The 18,618-nt window shown below is 31.9% G+C and overlaps 1 protein-coding gene across 2 annotated transcripts; it reads left to right on the top strand.

The window, feature by feature from the left end:
- Positions 1–680: 680 nt before the first annotated feature.
- LOC133188400 (N-chimaerin-like) lies at positions 681–17,892 on the top strand. Of its 2 annotated transcripts, XM_061323813.1 has the most exons (14): positions 681–801; positions 2,830–2,992; positions 5,754–5,795; positions 7,945–8,000; positions 8,340–8,371; positions 8,625–8,741; positions 12,330–12,642; positions 13,036–13,101; positions 13,593–13,677; positions 14,432–14,605; positions 14,978–15,055; positions 15,175–15,312; positions 15,469–15,580; positions 16,118–17,892. In XM_061323813.1, the coding sequence occupies exons 2-14, from the start codon at positions 2,929–2,931 to the stop codon at positions 16,383–16,385; spliced, it is 1,545 nt and encodes a 514-aa protein (XP_061179797.1). In that variant the 5' UTR covers positions 681–801; positions 2,830–2,928; the 3' UTR covers positions 16,386–17,892. The 2 variants fall into 2 exon arrangements, with proteins under 2 accessions (XP_061179797.1, XP_061179787.1); XM_061323803.1 differs by lacking the exons at positions 681–801; positions 2,830–2,992 and having other exon boundaries at positions 5,520–5,795.
- Positions 17,893–18,618: the final 726 nt, after the last annotated feature.

An 18,618-nucleotide genomic window follows, 5' to 3' on the forward strand; every position in this document is an offset into this window, starting at 1 on the left:
AACTTTCTTTTTCCCGTACTTTACGGCTCTAATAGAGTTATGTAGAAAATAAAGTATTTTCGTGGAATTCAATTTGAAATCATGTGAAAAGTAATCCCGATACCTATATTCAATTTAATATCATTTTAAAGAAGAGGTCAAGAACATACAAATTATCGTTTTCTGAGAGACTGTAGGCAATCTTGATACATTTCCTTTGTCTGATATGGAAAAAACTCCCGTATTCATGACTGGTTTTCTTAATTTTTCATTGAAAATATTCAGTTTAAAATATGATTTTTTGTCTTGTTCATCTACAAATTATTCCCCGAAACACCTATTTGACCAAGCTAAAGTTATAAAGCATCATTAAAGGAATTTATTTCTCAAATTTGAGAAACCTGTAGGCACCTTTCATTTACTAGATCTTGACCTTAACCAAATGTTAACGATGACTTAAGCTTTTACTTGATCTACTTGATCTCCAGCCGAGTTGTAAAATTTATTATGAAATCATTCCTTTATTTTTTTTTTATAATCATTGAAGTAACCAACAAAATAACCTAGAATATTTTTTTATTACTTAATTATCTCTCTTTTTTTTAAATTCAATACTGTTTTCTTTAAAATTTTGACTGATTTTCTAACTATCCAGTCGAAAGAGTTATCTTTCTTTAAACATACAGCGGTTACCTCCCGTAATTTATTGTTTACACTCGCTAGAGTGCGCGTTGAAGTTATAGAACGATGGTCTGCTACTTCAGTCTCTGAAATGGAAATTTAATGATCAACGGGGTTTTCACATTCTCAACATAAAATGAGGTAATATTTGCATGCCTTTAAAGTAATATCCTATTCCTTCCTGCATATAACCGAATTCTTCAGTTAACTTCAGTGGTTTTGTAGAACGTAAATATTTGGCAGGATTATAAAGATCTAGGCTGCTTTGTGAATCATTGTTTTATTCCCTGAATCAAAATGTATCGGTTTTTTTTTTTTGAAAGAATGGTCATTCATTTCAAATGACTTCTTTATCACATGGAGTTTCGTTTTACTACATATCATATTATTTTTTGGTCAATTTCAATACAAAAAAAATGTGCAAGAGGTGTTCTATGAAATATGTATGTGTAGCCTCATTGATCCATCAGTATTGAAACTTCCTCTGTTGGGCCTTTATCATAAGACGGCTCAATAAAATATGTATGGCATGTTTTTGAAATGGTGACACATATGGACGATGCTTGGAAGTGGAGACGACTATTCTGAGAATTCCTTTATGAAGACATTTATGCACTCAGTTACTTGATCTGACTAAATCAAAATTTATCTGATATATATAATGAGTACTATAAGTATGTATAATACTGGAAGGTTAAATACTCTTTGTTTAATGTTAAGATTAATTTTGGATAAATTATACAAGGAACATCAATACATATGAAGAATAAATAAATGTCAAAACACAAGTAATATATGTTTGAAGCTGTACAAATTTTATGGGATGATGTAGGATGCCCTAATTGCTTCATACTTTGCATTAGATGGTAAAGTTTGAATGGGGAACTCTAAGAGGCTCTTTAAGTCTTGCACTAGATGTGTATTACATATTTCAGTGAACTAAATCAAGAATGAAAATATCCCAATTGTTCTGTCAAAGTGTCAGTTTCTGACAATTAGTAATTCTGACTTCTCAGTACTCCTCTAATGTCTTCTGTCACTTTCCATAAGTCATCAAAGACCCGGTAGAAATCTTAAATTTATGATTGTAATGGAAACACGTAACATCCTTCCCCCTTGAATCATTAATTATGTGAAGACTATACATAAGATTTCATCAAGCCTGTGTAGATGTTCCTTGTGAATTTTATGTATGTAGAATTTATGAAATTATACCTTTTTTAGTTCTAATAATCCTTGCTTATTATTTTATGTCTTGTGATGGTCATAGAAAGAAGTGATATGGATGTTTCAAATGTTTTAACTAGCATTGTTATTTTTGGAATGCAAAGCTTTATATATCTGTATAAACTTTGTTACTATCTGATAGTCTCTTTATGCCGAGGCTATTGAACTATAACTTGATCACCTTTGCATTTAAATTACCTTAAGCAGAAAAAGAAACAATTCATATGTCAAGGGGTAAAAATTTATGGCATGTACATGTCTTATATGTACACATAACCCAACGTGAATTTCCTTGTTAATTTTAAAGTTCTGATATACAAACTGAGGAAAATGGCTAAAAGTACTAACTGTATGTATAGTAAGTGTATATATCTTTTTTTTGCAGTTTCATTGTGTTTAGTGCTTTATTTTTGTGTGCATGTGCATGAATTAAAGGTGATCCATCTGTTATTTCAAGTGAAAAAAATTACCCTTTGATTTCTTACTTTGCCGTTACCTGTCATTTTAAGCAGCATTTTGCAATTTGAAACACTTTCTTTTAAAATTTTTAAATTAGTGAACATTATGAATCAATGTACAAATGTGTAAATTTTTGAAAACTGCAATGAAAAGTTGCTAATCACATTATAAGAATTTCCAAAATCCAGGTGTGTTTTTCCTTGATCTTATCATCTGTTAACTGCTGATACATTTTGTCTGAATGATGAATACTAAAAGGTGATGATACATTTGTATGGGAGGAATTTATTTTATTTGTCACCATTTTCTTTGTGATTTCACACAGACAAAACTCTTGATTAAACATTCAGTACATAAATTGGCTTCAAGTATTAGTGTTTACTTGCATGTTAGTTGACAGGTGTTCTTTATCAAAAACTTAACATCTTTTGGGTTTTTTTTCACTGAGAGAGATTACTTATTACTGGACCTCTATTATTATAGATTCATGTTTTGAGAATACTGGTTCATGTTCAGAGGATTCTAAGGAAATTGGTTCTACATGTATTGCTCTGAGGGTACTTGAGCAGCCACAATGCAAGGATGTCCAAGGCAAAAGACAAGACCATTCGCCCTCAGTACTACAACATGACATATAGCAGTAGTTGTAAGTATAACTTGACCTAGTTTTAAAATTTAAAATTTGATTATTGTTTGTTGTCTAAAGCAAAAGATTTATTTTATCAAGTCCTTCTTGTCACAATTTATGTCTGCCTGAATTAGAAGGATAGCTGATTTTTTTAAAATGGGAACGTGATTAAAAAATTCTTTCAATAAGTTTTAGTTATATCATATTTCCTGTCACTTATTTTTTTTGAGGTGGCTGTTCTGAGATAACAAAGAAGCTATTTTAAAATTATGCCTTAGCATGCAATACAAAAATGAAAGTACAAATTCAGTGTGGAATGAATGTTTTTGATTCATAATCTCAAAATTCTTTTATGAAAATTTACCTGACTGCAAAACTTAACTGAAAATTATCAATCAGAAAAATTTAGGAGATTAAGGAAATACTTATATTGGCTGTCTTTAGTCAGTTCTTCAAAGGACTTTTTTGCCAAAGAACTTAGCAAAAAAGTGGAAAGATATGTTGAAAAAGGTTTTTGTAGCTCAGTTATATTTTTGCTTCAAGATTTTTTTACCTTCCTTTTGTGGTCTAATGCTTGAGATGGTCTGAAAAGGTTGATATTACATGTAAGAGATACATATAGATTTGGTTGATGATGGAAATTAAGCGGTCCCCAGTCAGTGGTCAGTGTGGTGGCTATCTGTCCCCCCTGACAGCTAGGTATGAGCAGTGATGATGGTCAAGTAAATGTTATGGTCATCTGGTCTGACTCATTGGTCAGCTATCTACATACAGCCAGGAGGAATTATGTGTAGGTGTGACCATGTTCTTACATATCCTTATCTACCTGTCTGACCTAAAGAAGCTGATTTGTGTTTTTGATAATTGATAATGAATCTATAAATGTTCAGTTTATTAGCATAGGAAAGCTCTAGGATGGTGGTTTCAATGTCATAAAGTGTACAGCATAGCAGAAAACCCTGTGTGTATGATTCACCAATGTATTGATCCGTTTACAGTTTATAAATGAGGTGTTTTCTGCTTTTTCACCAACATTTTCTTAGTTTGTCCTGAAATTAGATTATAATGATTGAAACATATTGATATGTTCTTTTTAGAAAACAGTGTGATGAACAAGTGAAATGTCACATCAAACAGGATTTATAAGTCAAATCATCTTACAGAAAAGTTTGCAGTAGTATCACATTCATACTTAAATGCTTGTAACTTCAGTACAAAAGTTGATTTTATGAAAAATATGCCTTGCTATAAGGAGGTTGGCTATGATGAGTTTGAGCAGCTATTAAGATAAAGCACTTCTCCTTCCTTGATATGATTAGATTACATTACATGATGAATGAGGACTGACATGTTTAGCCCAGGCTTAAATTAACAGCACAAAAGTGAGAAATTCAAGGGTAGAGACCTGCAAGGGAGACATATTTTTTTTCCTAAGGTATACGTGTTTATATAAAAATGCAGCCATCCATTGTGCTCACGATTTCTGTTCCAGGTCAGTGAAGAGCACTTGCTTCAACAAGAAAATTTTGATAAAGTACATCCTCATTCTTAAAAAAAAACACAAAGCACAGGATAATATGAGTGAGATATTAATAGTTTACTTACTATCTTTCAAAAACAGGAATGACTTTCTAAGCTAAAGTCCAAGTGTAATTAGGTTTTCTGTTTCAAACGATAATGAGTAATCAAACCTATGAATAAAAAGTTTACAGTCATAACACCAATAAAATCAATGCTCTCTATAAATTTAAATTTTGAGGGCAGTCACAGGAAATTACATGGGGAAGCTCTGGTTTAATCATTGAAATAGATTATTCAACATGTATGTAAACAATATGACAGTGTGTTCCCATATAGGGTCAGAATAAAAGGAAGTAGATAGGAAAGGAAGTAGATTATTTTATGGTGGCATAGAGGGGCATTGTGCAGGCTTTGTAGGCCAACCATCGTTATCATGACTGCATAGTCTTTACCTGTGTCAACACTCTTACTGCGACATTTAAAAAAAAGGGGAGAGAGGGATTTTATGTTTGTGTCGGTCAACAATAACCTGAGGTGTAAGTGTATAAGTTCATCCAATCGTAGCTGTAAGGCGGAAGTTGTCATATTTAGTCAGACTGTGGACAGGACTGAGCTGTTGTTTTTTTATCACTGCTGATCAACAAAAACTCCTAATAACTAATCTACAGTAGTAGTTGTTTGTGAAATTTAATAGCTGTGTATTCAGTGTGATTTCTGGATTATGATCAGTACAGGCTGATATAGTACATCCCACTGAGGAAACAAAGAACAAAAATATTCATGTCATAATTAAGGAAGAGTGTCCTCAATTTGGGCCATGGACTGTTAGAGAGTTCAAGCAGTTGTCTTCAAATTATCTGAAAGTGGAGGAATCCAAGAATTTTTTTTATCCTGCTCTCTACTGAAGTCAAACAGCAAATGAAAGAACAGAGGCAACATGCAGCAAGGTGTCAATTCACAAAACATGATGAACAGTGAATAATCAATCATCCATCCTCTAAAAACATTCCTAAACCTAAGAGAAGTGTCTTACAGCTTTTTCCTGTATTGGATAATTTTGTAAAGGGTTTTTTCTTCCTATCTGTGCACTTGGTTGACAACAGAGTGTGTTTAAGGAGATACAGTGACCTCAGTGTTTGTAATTTTTTGTTGTTGTGTGAAGGGAGTGGTCACAGGGGGGAGACAATGTTTAGGGTGACTGGGGATGATGAGGGGGAGGGAGATGACAAAAGACATGATTATATCACTGTACTTGCAGATGGAGGGGAAAGCAAGCCACTACCCACATGGAAAACCTACTGTAAGTATATGATTCATTACTTATTATGTTGATATAAAGTTTTATTGTGCATGATTCATGCATTTTGTACATGACATTTACTACATGTATATATAAACCACTTTGTAAATAAAGAAGAATGAATACTTATGGTGTTCTAAAGATGCAACAGTGTTTTAATAAACACCTGCTTCTCAAATTGCATTTTAAAAGTTTGCAAAACCTCCAGGTAGTGCTAAAGACATAAAACCACCCATACTCTACAATGTTTCCTCAATAAATGCATGCCAGTGCATAAAATGAAGTGTAACTATTTGGAAGTGAGAGTATAGTTGTATGCTGGGTGATATATTTTATTTGGCAAGGTATCTGACTCATTCAGAGAGGAATAGAATACTTGAAGGTTTTAGAGAAAAAATGACTAATAGCACACAACAGAACCAGATGTTTTCTTCAAGAATTTCTGTTCGACATCCATAAAGTGTAGATGGACTGACATTTACCATGACCAGAAACAAATAAATTCACATGTACATTTTTGCAAACTGTATCATTTTCTGAAAGACAGTTTACTCTTTTCTCTCCTAGCATCTGCGTCAAAAATGTTAACTAAGCATGACAGAATTTTCTTTCTCTGTTTTATAAAAAACAAAAATTGACAGGAAGGTTGTGAGAACCATATTGTGTATTTGAGCTATTTTACATTTCCGCCACTTTCTGAAATTGTGTAGCACCCTTGAAAATGTTTTGAATTATATGTGTAGTATGATTTTCAAAGTCATGATACTAAACTGTATTTAGATACAACACCTTAGTTGATTTTCCAGACTGCTTTTGTGGGTCTTTTGACAGTGGAAACTACTAACTACTGTTATTACTTTGTACTAAGTTTCTGAACATTTTTTCAAATTTATTTTTGTTTCTTGAAGTATAAATCAGGGATCAAGGTTATATTTTTCATTTCCGTTGTGACAGTCAAAAGTTATGTCACTGTTAGCCCTTGCATCATTTGCATTTATCAACACCATCTCCAATATATTATGTAATTTTCTTGTAGAAGCGTATTAGAAATCCAAAAAGAGTTAATAGATCTATAATGCATACAGGAAATGTCTGAAATACCCAATACCAGAACAAACTTTAAAAGACATTTTGCATTGTCAAGCTCCTCATTGTTGGAGAGTATTTCATTGAAAAGAAAAAAAAAATGTATTGGCCCAATGGGACTGGACTCAATTTCAAGGTCTGTTTCACCTGAATTGAATGTTCAGATAAACAATTGTCTGTTTCAGTTATTATTTTTCTACAATTATTATTTTTCTACAATTGGTTCTCCACAACCACAGATGTATTAATTCAACCAAAACTGGTGAAAATGAGAAAGGGTTTGTATATTTGTATATTATGTATTTTTTCTCTACATATCTATTTCTCCAAACCAAAGTCACCTAGGGTACCGCCAAAATATGTAATATCTTTTAGAAGTTTTTTGGCAAAGGTCATGTAAGCACCCAGATATGTAATAAATTCATGATGGGATAAGGGATGCACTACCACAATGGAAATGTATCTCTGTGTAAAAGCATTCTAATAAATGGAGCACTTGTCATTATTTTAAATAAATTTCCTGGACTTTTTACTTATTTTCCAAAAAAAAAAGAAAAGAAAAAACCCCCAAGTTTGGTCAGTGAATCTGTATCTAGGTCATAATTGACCACTACAACCTATTATGTGGTCCCTGGACAGTCATACGCCTATCACTTGTCTGTTCTTTTGAGCACCTAGCTGACTTGAGTGCCAAGGTTGTAGTGTCTTATGAAAAGACTAAACCGGGATTGCATTATTGTCAAAAAGGAAGAAATAACACAAAAAATAAGGAATTATACTAATTGTTGGTGTCTTATTTTGAACAAATATGTATTATCCACTTATGGTGCTATCCAGTACAGGCTGAATTTCTTTTCACTAGTGTCATATTACTATCATCCTTGATGCTAAAGTACAGATTCATAAAGTGGTTACATGTATTTTACTTTCATTGTACTTTGAATATAGGCTATGTCATCTGAGTTTAGGGTTATTTTTTCATGTTTTATATGCATTTTATAAATACATGTGTAATCTATTTAATCTGATACTTGATATGATAAGATTATTCTTCATTTGACAGTATACACCTTACAACTCCAAGCACCAAAACCAAAGAAAATTGTTTGTCAGCGTGAGGCAAGTCTGACTTCAAATTTCACACTAACCTCTAGATATAGGTCCTTTTTCTACACCATTGCTTAAGTATTACATTCAGAACAGAATTAACCAGTTTGTCATGTGAGAGAAATGGATAATGATAACTTATTAGTGAATGTGATGAATTATCTATAAATAGTTACAATATACACTTCCTGAAATGTTGAATTTCAATTTTAGTCAATGAAAAATTTATCAATTTACTGACTCAGAAATTGCACAACAGGATCCAATTTAAAATTTAAATGATATGTATCTAGTTTTTTTTTTTTTTAAAAAAAAAAAAGATAATATTTTGATGAAAAATTTTCATTTCAGATCCCTGGAAAGCCTTCATTTTATGGAAAAGAGTGAGTTTTGAATGCTTTTAATGTTAAAGTGTCCTGTGCATGCATAGAGAAATAAGATGTATAAAGATAAGTAATGCAGAAACAATTATTAACAGGTGGTCTCATTTATCCCACAGAAAAAGAATTTTCAAAGAACTTGGATATTTCAACACTTTGGGCTCAAAATGAAATATGAAAGTTACTAACAATCTGAAGTTGTTAATTGGATGTTCACATTTCTGATTTAATCAATGTCTTTTTCTTGCTTTATCAGATTCCATGGCAACATAACACGAGAAGAAGCAGATGTCCTGTTGTCCTCGGAGGGGGACGGGGGTTACCTGGTGAGGAAGAGTGAGAGAGCAGCAGATGCCTATACCCTAGCTATAAGGTAAATTCCACAAATCTCTCAAAAGCTGATGCCTGTACCCTAGCTATATAAAGGTAAATTCCAAAAATCTCTGTAAAGCATATGCCTATACCCTAGCTATATAAAGGTAAATTCCAAAAATCTCTCAAAAGCTGATGCCTATACCCTAGCTATATAAAGGTAAATTCCAAAAATCTCTCAAAAGCTGATGCCTATACCCTAGCTATATAAAGGTAAATTCCAAAAATCTCTCAAAAGCTGATGCCTATACCCTAGCTATACAAAGGTAAATTCCAAAAATCTCTTAAAAGCTGATGCCTATACCCTAGCTATATAAAGGTAAATTCCAAAAATCTCTTAAAAGCTGATGCCTATACCCTAGCTATTTAAAGGTTAATTCCAAAAATCTCTCAAAAGCTGATGCCTCTACCCTAGCTATATAAAGGTAAATTCCAAAAATCTCTCAAAAGCTGATGCCTATACCCTAGCTATATAAAGGTAAATTCCAAAAATCTCTCAAAAGCTGATGCCTATACCCTAGCTATATAAAGGTAAATTCCAAAAATCTCTCAAAAGAGCAAGAGAGCAGCTGATGCCTTTACCTAGCTATAAGGTTAATTCCACAAATCTCTGAACCCCTGTTCTCTCCTTACTTAAACTGAAGTGAAAGAGTACCTGCTGTCATCTTTTTTAGGCTAAGTGCAAAAAAGAACACATTATGCCTTCATTGTACTATCAGATAAATAAAACATAGATTTTAAATTTTTGTTGTCATGTGAAGACGATTTTTAAAAAAAGATCTCTATCTATTGGGTAGATTGAAAGTGATGCTTTCATCTTTATACACTATTAAATCGGCTAAGTAAAGACACGTGTTGTAGTTCATAAAAGAGCACTGTATTGTCAAATCTTAATAGTTTACAGATACATATGTATTTGTGTCACAATGTGAATGTTAGGAAAAAAATTCTCTAAACTGAAGTTAAATTTTTTTTTTTAATTTAATATAGCTGTTTAAATATCTAAATACATACCGGGATATATATTATATATCTTGTTTTGTCTTGGGCATGAAAGATGGATTTCTTTAAACTCTGCTCACAAAATGTAGTACATGTAGTTAAAAGTTCTATTTTTTCCCTTGATTTTGCTCTGGAAATTCCCAACAAAGATCACCTCAAGTTGAATATGTAATACACGTACATGCAATATTAGTTTCCGATTTCTCCTGTTCGTGTACACTGCTCTAGGCACTTGACATTTACACAGAGAGAGAGGCACTTGAATTGTGTTTTATACACACATGACCCTTAGTTTTATCACATTATCTTGGTAGAGGCACATATCATGTACTAATGATAGGAAGTTGATACTATTTTATATGTGAAGTACATGTACTTGTAACATATTCTGTATCATTGATGTATTAAGGTCTGATTAATTCAAGAATCAAATTGAGGAATTGATTTTATTTCCCCCAATCATTATAAAGCTCTATGGATTTTTTTTTTGCCTTATAAGGAATAAAAAATATGAGAATGAGTTACTATCTGTCGAGTAGGAGGCTCTGTAAAGGGCAATGGATTACTGTGTATCCTAAAGAAAAAATCATTTTAGTACTAAGTAGGGATTTTGGTACATACATTTATTACTAAGGAATTACTCCAATTATGAGGTCGTAAATCCTTTGCATTATGTGTATTAATTTGCATGAATGGGTACGCTGTTTATGTATGAATTATGATATCAGGTACTCATGTGTGTCCTTTGTGCTGTACATGTGTACTTTTTCAACTGTTAAGTCTATTTCTTGTGTAAAATTGAGAAAAAGGGCATAATATAAGACACTGTGACTTTGTGTATATGAGTTTATATATACTGTAATAAGATTAAACGGGTTCCTCTTAGAGTGCAAAACAGTAAATGTAAAATAAAGTTTTTACACTTTCAGAGTATTTTTGCTCATGTAAATGTATTCATTAAACAATTTATTGTTCAATGCATGTACCGTAAATTAAGGGCTGGATTTTTATTTCATAGAGACAAAGACTTGATTGGAAAGTTATACTTCCAATTTTTGCTCTTAAGTTCTGCATTGAAATTTGAAGGACTGTTTCCATTCAATAACTTCCTGATATTCAGTAATATATTGTACCAAAGTCTGCATGCCTTGCCCATATGCATCAGAGGTCAGGAAAGTAACATTTAAAAACCAGGAGTGGAATTGATTCCACGTACCGGTAATTGAGTTTTATTAATTAATTAATATGCACCAAGTGCAATTTCTTGCAAATTGATATTTTTGTTTTGAAAGGCGTAAACTTGTTACATTAGTTAATTCCCTGTCTAAACGGCAGTGTTTCCTGATATTCACAGCAGCATCTGGAACAAGTTGTTTCCTCCAGAGGTTTATTTTTATTCCAAATTAACAAAACATTAGGGGATTTGCTCTGCTATGTAAGAGAGAGTGCCTGATTTAGAGGTGCTTTATTAGTTCACACTAGTAACAGTGAAAACAACAAAGATAACTATCTGTAATATGCATGGGTACACACTAGGATGTTGTGTCATAATGTCTGCATGTAATGAATATTTTTCTTTAGTGTCTTTTACATTTAATCATAATTTGTTTTAGTATTGATTACTTTGCACATAAAACCATAAAATTGTACTGTAAAGTTTGTGTTCTATATGGTGTTAGGTACTGGTAACCCAAATAGCAGAACATAAGCTCATATAATTTTGTATGAAAATGGGCAGGAGGACATTTGGAAATATTCTGCTTGTTTCCTCTATTCTGAAAATTTTAGAAAAAAATCAGGCATAATTGTTTAAAATAGGTACAGAAGAGCAATCTACCTGTATAATTCTAAAAAAAAAAAAAAATTGGATTGGTAGGTAGGTGCCATATATACTCGCCTATAAGTCGGTTGTATTTTTTGAGGTTAGTTTTGAGGAATTTGCCATTGACCCGCTTATAAGTCGGTACAACTTTTTGCCAGAATCGGTTGACAAATTCAAATCAATGCTCTGATCTTTTAACCTGGTTTCAATTGACATTTTAAGAAATGACACCCCACATGTAATTTTAAATCATTAAAATAATAAGAAATACACACTTGAGATAACAATAAAGTTATGAAACTATGTAAATACTTGTACTTTAACATGTGTTAATGCATAATCTTAGAATACATAAATGATATAAAATGTCCAGATAATTGTCAGAAATTTTTAGAAAATACTATATTTCGCCCTCCAGAAAAATACCAATCTCGCCTATATGTCGGACATAGAGTTTTGGACCAAAATTTAACTCCCAAAAAAATCGACTTATAGGCGAGTATATACGGTAAGTAATTTTTTTTTCCAGAAATTTTGAACATCAAAGCTTAATTTTCAAAATTTATTGAAATTGATGGTATAAATAAAATTTAAATAGTTGTTGACAGGATGAGAAAATTCTTGAACAAGTTTTTAAAAAAAAAATTAAGTCATTGTTTCTGGAGGTTTTAAAAAAAAAGTTTGAGTCAGGTCGTTTTTAGTTGGTCAGTAGAGGGCAAACAGACAATTGTTTAAGATGGTCTCATACTTTATTTTACATTACAGATTTGACAACCAAACCAAAAACTATAAGCTATACTATGATGGACAGCATTATGTTGGGGATAAACGGTTTGACACTGTCCATGATTTGGTGGCTGATGGACTTATCCACTTTTATGTAGAACTCAAAGCTGCAGATTACATCGCCTCTTTGTCAAATGAGTCAAATTATGCAGAATCTCCATACTTGGCATATACGGACAAACGTAAACGCCTTCATCGCTCTAGGAGATCTGCAAACAGTAAGCGGCTGGAATTCGGGGATCAGGCAGCTGAGGGAATCAGTGGGAGTACCAATGGTAGTGTACCCCAACAGGTAAGGGATCAGTATCAATACAAATTAGAGTACAGCAACAATTGAGTGACTAAAAAGCAGTCTAATATCAAGTCAAAGTAGAATGTAACAAGTAAGGGAAATTCTCAAAAAAGTATATGATAGCAAGGATTAGGTAGGGACATCTCAAAAGTAACAAATGTGGAGGCATGATGCAGCAGTATACTTATATGTAGTAATGGGTGAAAGGCATCTCAGAATGTTGCTCAGAGTTATTGGTGCATATCAGTGCTTCCATTGAAAAGGTCATTAATTGCTAAATTTTGAAAACTGATTGTTATATTTACTTTAAGACAATAAATAATCATATTTTTAAAAAAAATTTCCAAAGTTTTATTCAAGATAATGATTTTTAAAATGTTTCTTGTATTTCAGTATTTAGATGATGAGATCGATAGTGTAGATGATGTGGAGAAATATGAAAAAGCTCACAATTTTAAAGTGAGTAGTCTTGTACACTTCAGTATTTTTAGGGCATTGTAATTATATCATTTTGATTTCAGTGTGTAATTAATTTAATTAATATTAAGGACTGAATTTAATAGCTACCCTTTTTATAGGGTATAAAACTGGGTTGGGGCAGTTTATGCTCTATAAACCACTTCACAATTTATTAAAAAAAAAAACATAAACTGTTCCAACTCGTATAAATTGGGTAGCTATTAAATTCATTCCTTATAATTTAATTTTCATTCATTTAGTGTAGGAAAATAAGATGATTGCTCTTAAAAATGACTTCAAATTGTACAAAAATTTAAATGTAAAGTCAGGTGGATCAATACATTTTTGACACAAGTCATTGTGACATGGACAACAGAGTTTATTCGATATAAAGTAAATTTTTCATCAAATCAAATTGTGCTTTACAAACAGAATTAAATTATTAATATTTATATGACAACTTTAAATATATGAAAACTTTGGATTTGCAGACCCAGAATTTCATTGGCTTACACTGGTGTGACTTCTGTGCCAACTTTATGTGGGGTCTTATTGCCCAGGGAGTAAAATGCTTAGGTATGGAATTGAATTTAAAAGATTATAACAATAATTTTAAGCTTTTCAGTGAAAATAATTTTTATGTAAGGCATGAAACTATAAAGCAGTTTTACAACGTATTGTGTTCTAGTACTTGTATAAATGTTGTAAAGATACATTTTTGGTTTGTAAAAAAAACTATGCCAGTTCTCAATACATGAGATATTTCATGAAAAATCTTGAAAAATTAAAAGATCCGGAAATAGTCTGTACTGCGTTATTTTGCTCCAGGTAAATTTTGCATTTTCCAATCAAATCAAAACCATTTTTGCTCCAACTTGAATTTTGGCTTTCTTTCCCTTTTATTGATTGATTATTCACATCTGTTAGTTTACTGTCAGTCAAGATTTAATTCAGACCTTGTTAAATTTGGACCATGCAATAAGGTTCCTCAATTATAAATCTAAAACACAATGAATCTAATATTTTGTTTACAATGTTTGTTTTTTTTTTTTAAATTTCCTTTTAATTTTAGAATTTTAATTTATTTATTTGTTTGTATCATAACCCTATAAATATCTACAATAGTTATGAAGTTAGTAAAATCCTGAACTTTATTTATTTGATCCCATCTTTCTGTACTGTATCAGTACATGTACTTTGATTGTTGTATTCCTCTATCATGAAAATAGTGAACATAAAACTGCACCAATATTAGACTACATGCAATGCATGTAACAGTTAGTGATTTTTGATGATAATATGATAATGAAGATCCTTCGTTTTACTGCAGACTGTGGTTTTGAAGCCCACAAAAAGTGCTCAGAAAAAGTGCCAAATGACTGCATGCCTGATATCAAGTTTGTCAAGAACCTATTTGGTGCTGATCTGACAACTGTAGTGAAAGCCAGGAACACACCGGTGCCTGTGGTGGTGGAAAAATGCATTAAGGAGATTGAACGCAGAGGTGAGTTATAGTGAAAAATCCATGTGAAAGTGATATGGAAGTTAGAAAGGTAATGCATCTAAGAAAAAAAAATACAGAGTTGTAGAAAAGACAATTTTAAATTTTATATGGCACATGTTCAATATATCTGTTGAGAAAAACATCAATTTAATATAATTCTGCTAAAATAAAGCAAAAATATAGCAAAACGAGAAATAATGTTTTCAATAAAGTTTGTTCAAAGCAAACAACCTTATTTCAATTAACTTCACATGATATCCCTGTTTTAAAGTTGAAAAAGTAAGTTTGACCACCTTTGAAGATGAGCTATTTAGATGTTGAATATCTGTAACAGTAGCCAGTAATACATCAGAGATTTATTTCTTTGAGCAGGTGTTGAAGCGGAGGGATTATACAGGATAGCTGGTCTCCATGATGAGGTAGAGAGTATCCGAATGGCATTTGACAAAGGTAATATTCTACACAAGGAGTCAATGCAGCAGCAGCCCATGGTTCAAAAAAGTCTGATTTAAAATGTTTACATCATTTAAAATTTTAAAATTTATTTGACCATTATGATTTCATTTCAGATGGAGAGAATACAGTGATAAGTGAGGCAAAATATGACGATATAAACAGTATTACTAGTGTTCTCAAGCTGTACTTCAGGCTTCTCCCTATCCCCCTTATCACATTTGAAGCCTATAAAATCATCATAGACACCATGAGTAAGTTACATCACACAATGATTTATTGAATTGTTAATGACAGTGCTTAGTTCAGACCAAAAGTATGATGGTAAAAGAAATAAAGATAATGATAAAGAAATAATCTGTGACTAAGTGTTCATCTTGTGTTATAATTGTCTGCACTTTTTCCCCCAGAACAAGATGAGCCTCGCTCAAGGACCCAAATAATAAGGATAAAGGAGGGACTGACTAAACTACCCCCAGCACATTACCAAACCCTGAGATTTTTATTAGCTCATCTGAACAGGTTTGTGAATTGCCAGTATTTCCCCAGTACCAGGATATCTTTTCCTTCAGATTTGATTGATTCATGTATTTTTATTATTTTTTTGTAAAGGGGGGAGGAAAGGGGGGGGGGGGGTCATACATGTATTTGCTATGTTTATGTATGTGTTGGTGTGACATATATACATGTATTGCATTAAATATGTGTAGAAGGTGTTTTATCTAAAGTGATTCAGCATACAAAGTGGTTAATGGGTTTTAGCATTCACAAGAATATACATGTTAGTGAACTTGTTATGTGTGTATGGTTGTTTTATTTCATAGTATGCAATATGAAAACTGGTTGGGTTTTTTTTTTTGGGGGGGGGGGGGGGGGGGGATATGGTTCACATGTATAATATTAATTAATATGATCACAAAAACATCAATGAGGTTTAATAAATTAAATTTAGAGAAAAAGAAGGTGAGGTTGGAGATCGTTATATTAGATACTTGTTATATTAGAATGCTACGGCAACATTTATAACAAAGAAATGATAGGGAAACTTTATCCCTGTAGGGTAACTGAGAAGAAACCTGTGAACATGATGGGACCAGACAACCTGGCCATTGTTTTTGCTCCAACACTGATGCGATGTCCTGAGCCTGATCCAATGATGAGTCTAATGAATGCACAATTTGAACAAAAAGCTCTAGAGACAATGCTTGTAAAGTTCCGTGACCTGTTCTCAAGAATGAGTACGACTCAGAATTTTGAAGCAAGTGGCAAAAGACCTAGTTTTGATGCTCTTCGAATATCCGATCAACCTCATTTTGATAAAGTCTGAGTTTTCTCATGATGTATGAGTGAATTTTCTTGGTTTTAGCAGTCCTCTCATTTATATAGATTTTGCAGCTGTGTGTTGCTTAATACCTCACATGTTCATATATTAAAATGAGTACTTGAGGCTCTAAGTGTCAAAGTACAATTTGCATTTTGTATTTAGCTGAATTAATGTATAATCTTTAAAATTTTATTTTAAAATGTGGTTTGTTTTGTAGATATTGTGTAGTACTGTTGGTATGACAGTTGCAAAAAATACATGCATATTTATAAGTATTGCATACATGCTCATGGAACATTCATTTAAATGTATTTCAAAACCCACATTCTGGTAAATTTTGAATTTGAGTTTGATAGCAAGCTTAAAAACTTAGTGATTTACTTCAATTTTAGTGGGTTTTTTTTTCTTTTTTTGTTGTTGTTAGTCTGTGTTTTGACTTGCTGTCACACTAATTGACCACCCTACAGGTTGTAGTGTACCAATACATTTACTTATAGCCCATAGTTTGTAAAATTCATGGCATAATACACATATTAAAATTCATTGAATGACTGGGACAACTTCCCTTAATATTTAGAACTTATAGCAGTATAATTATATAAGATATACATTGTGTGACATATATTATGCTATTCATTTAATCGATTTCTTAAAGATTCTGAAGCATTTTCTTTTTGAATTGCAGGTTTAAAAATAATATTAATGATTAATGAACTTGTGAAAGAAATACAAACACAGAGATTAAGGTCAGAATTTGAGATTTGTTTTTAAATATGGATGCAATTCTAAGCTAGAATATAGACTTTGATACAGTGGATCATGGCCCAGTGGTCATAAAGGTTTGACAGCATTCTTATTTCGTCTAATTTAATCCAGTGTTGATGCCAGATTTGTGTCCCTGGATAAAGCACATATTTGCAGTAATGCCACAGTCCACTTTAAAGCTATGGTTGAATGTGTAACAACAAAATCAATTTTTTCCACAGCCTTAGGCCTCCTTAAAATTTTATTGAAATTCATTCATGACGTTCTATGTTAAGGATTTACAAGTACCACTAAAATGTCCTCTGTAAAAAAAATTTGTGAAAGATGAATCTAGGCTACATTGTTATTTGAGAGAAATCCTGCTGCATATCATAAAATTTTGCCTCATCACATTGTTACTGTGTACCAATTCACCTGTTTTTATTTTAGCATTTTTTTTTTTAAATTGTTTTCCTGGAAGTGTACTTTTTACCAATTCCTGTTGCACCAGGAGTGCTATGTAATGTATACTGTTAGAATTGTTTGGGGGGAAAAGTGCTGTTTAGTATCAGTAGATGTTCATTACTTATATGTTAATAGTCCCTATGAAGAAAGCAAGTTAAAACCACTTCATTTCAGTGTATAGGGGAATACTTAATATTGTTCTTTCACATTTTGAGTTTTTAATGTACTGTGTAAATGTAAACCTTTGTATAATTTTTTAATTTTTTTTTAACTAAACTCAATAAATGTGAATCAAATTTCAGCATGCTTCCAATTGCTTTTTCTACATGTATATCACACTGAAAATAGTAGGTATATGTACAGTAAATAGTAAAGTATTTATCTTCAAAAGCCATTTTATTAGGGCCCTGCAAGGATGTACGAGTGCCCTATATAGTAATCACTGTATGTTAGACATTCTCTGTGGTCACAGATTTTCTTTTTTTTTTCCCCAATATACCTTTTATGATAGTCCAGTTATGTTCCAATTTGATTGTCATTTCAGTTGGTTAAGGATATCCGCACCTCGGCCAGGAAGGATAACTCTTAAAATTATTATTTAATTTAAGAAGTCTCAAAATTAAGCTTGAAATTGAATTTTTTTCATTTTATGCATCTTAATATGATTCAAGGTTATTTTGAAGTCTTAAAAACAGTCTTGTAAAAAGTTGACATTTGTACCCCATAAAAGTAAAAAATAAAAAATACAATTTTAGGGAAATCGAGCTTCCTTTAATCTAGCCTTAAATACCAATGTTTATCAGTATGATGTGAAATAAGAAGAAATCTGTGATGTTTTACAATGATAGCAGAAACGTTTTACACTATGTATAATATAACAGTTGAAGTAAAAAGAAGAGCTGAAGTACCATATAAGTATAAAAAAAACGTGCAACTTTCTCAAAATGCCTGGATACCTTTAATTTTTTTAATCGTAAAACATATTTGTTGATCAATTTTTAATTAGAAAATGTATAGCGGGTGCATT

Source organism: Saccostrea echinata, unplaced genomic scaffold, assembly GCF_033153115.1.
Source record: "Saccostrea echinata isolate AGI-Se365-2 ecotype Australia unplaced genomic scaffold, CSIRO_AGI_Sech_v1 ptg000001l, whole genome shotgun sequence".
In the NCBI taxonomy this organism is placed as follows: domain Eukaryota; kingdom Metazoa; phylum Mollusca; class Bivalvia; order Ostreida; family Ostreidae; genus Saccostrea; species Saccostrea echinata.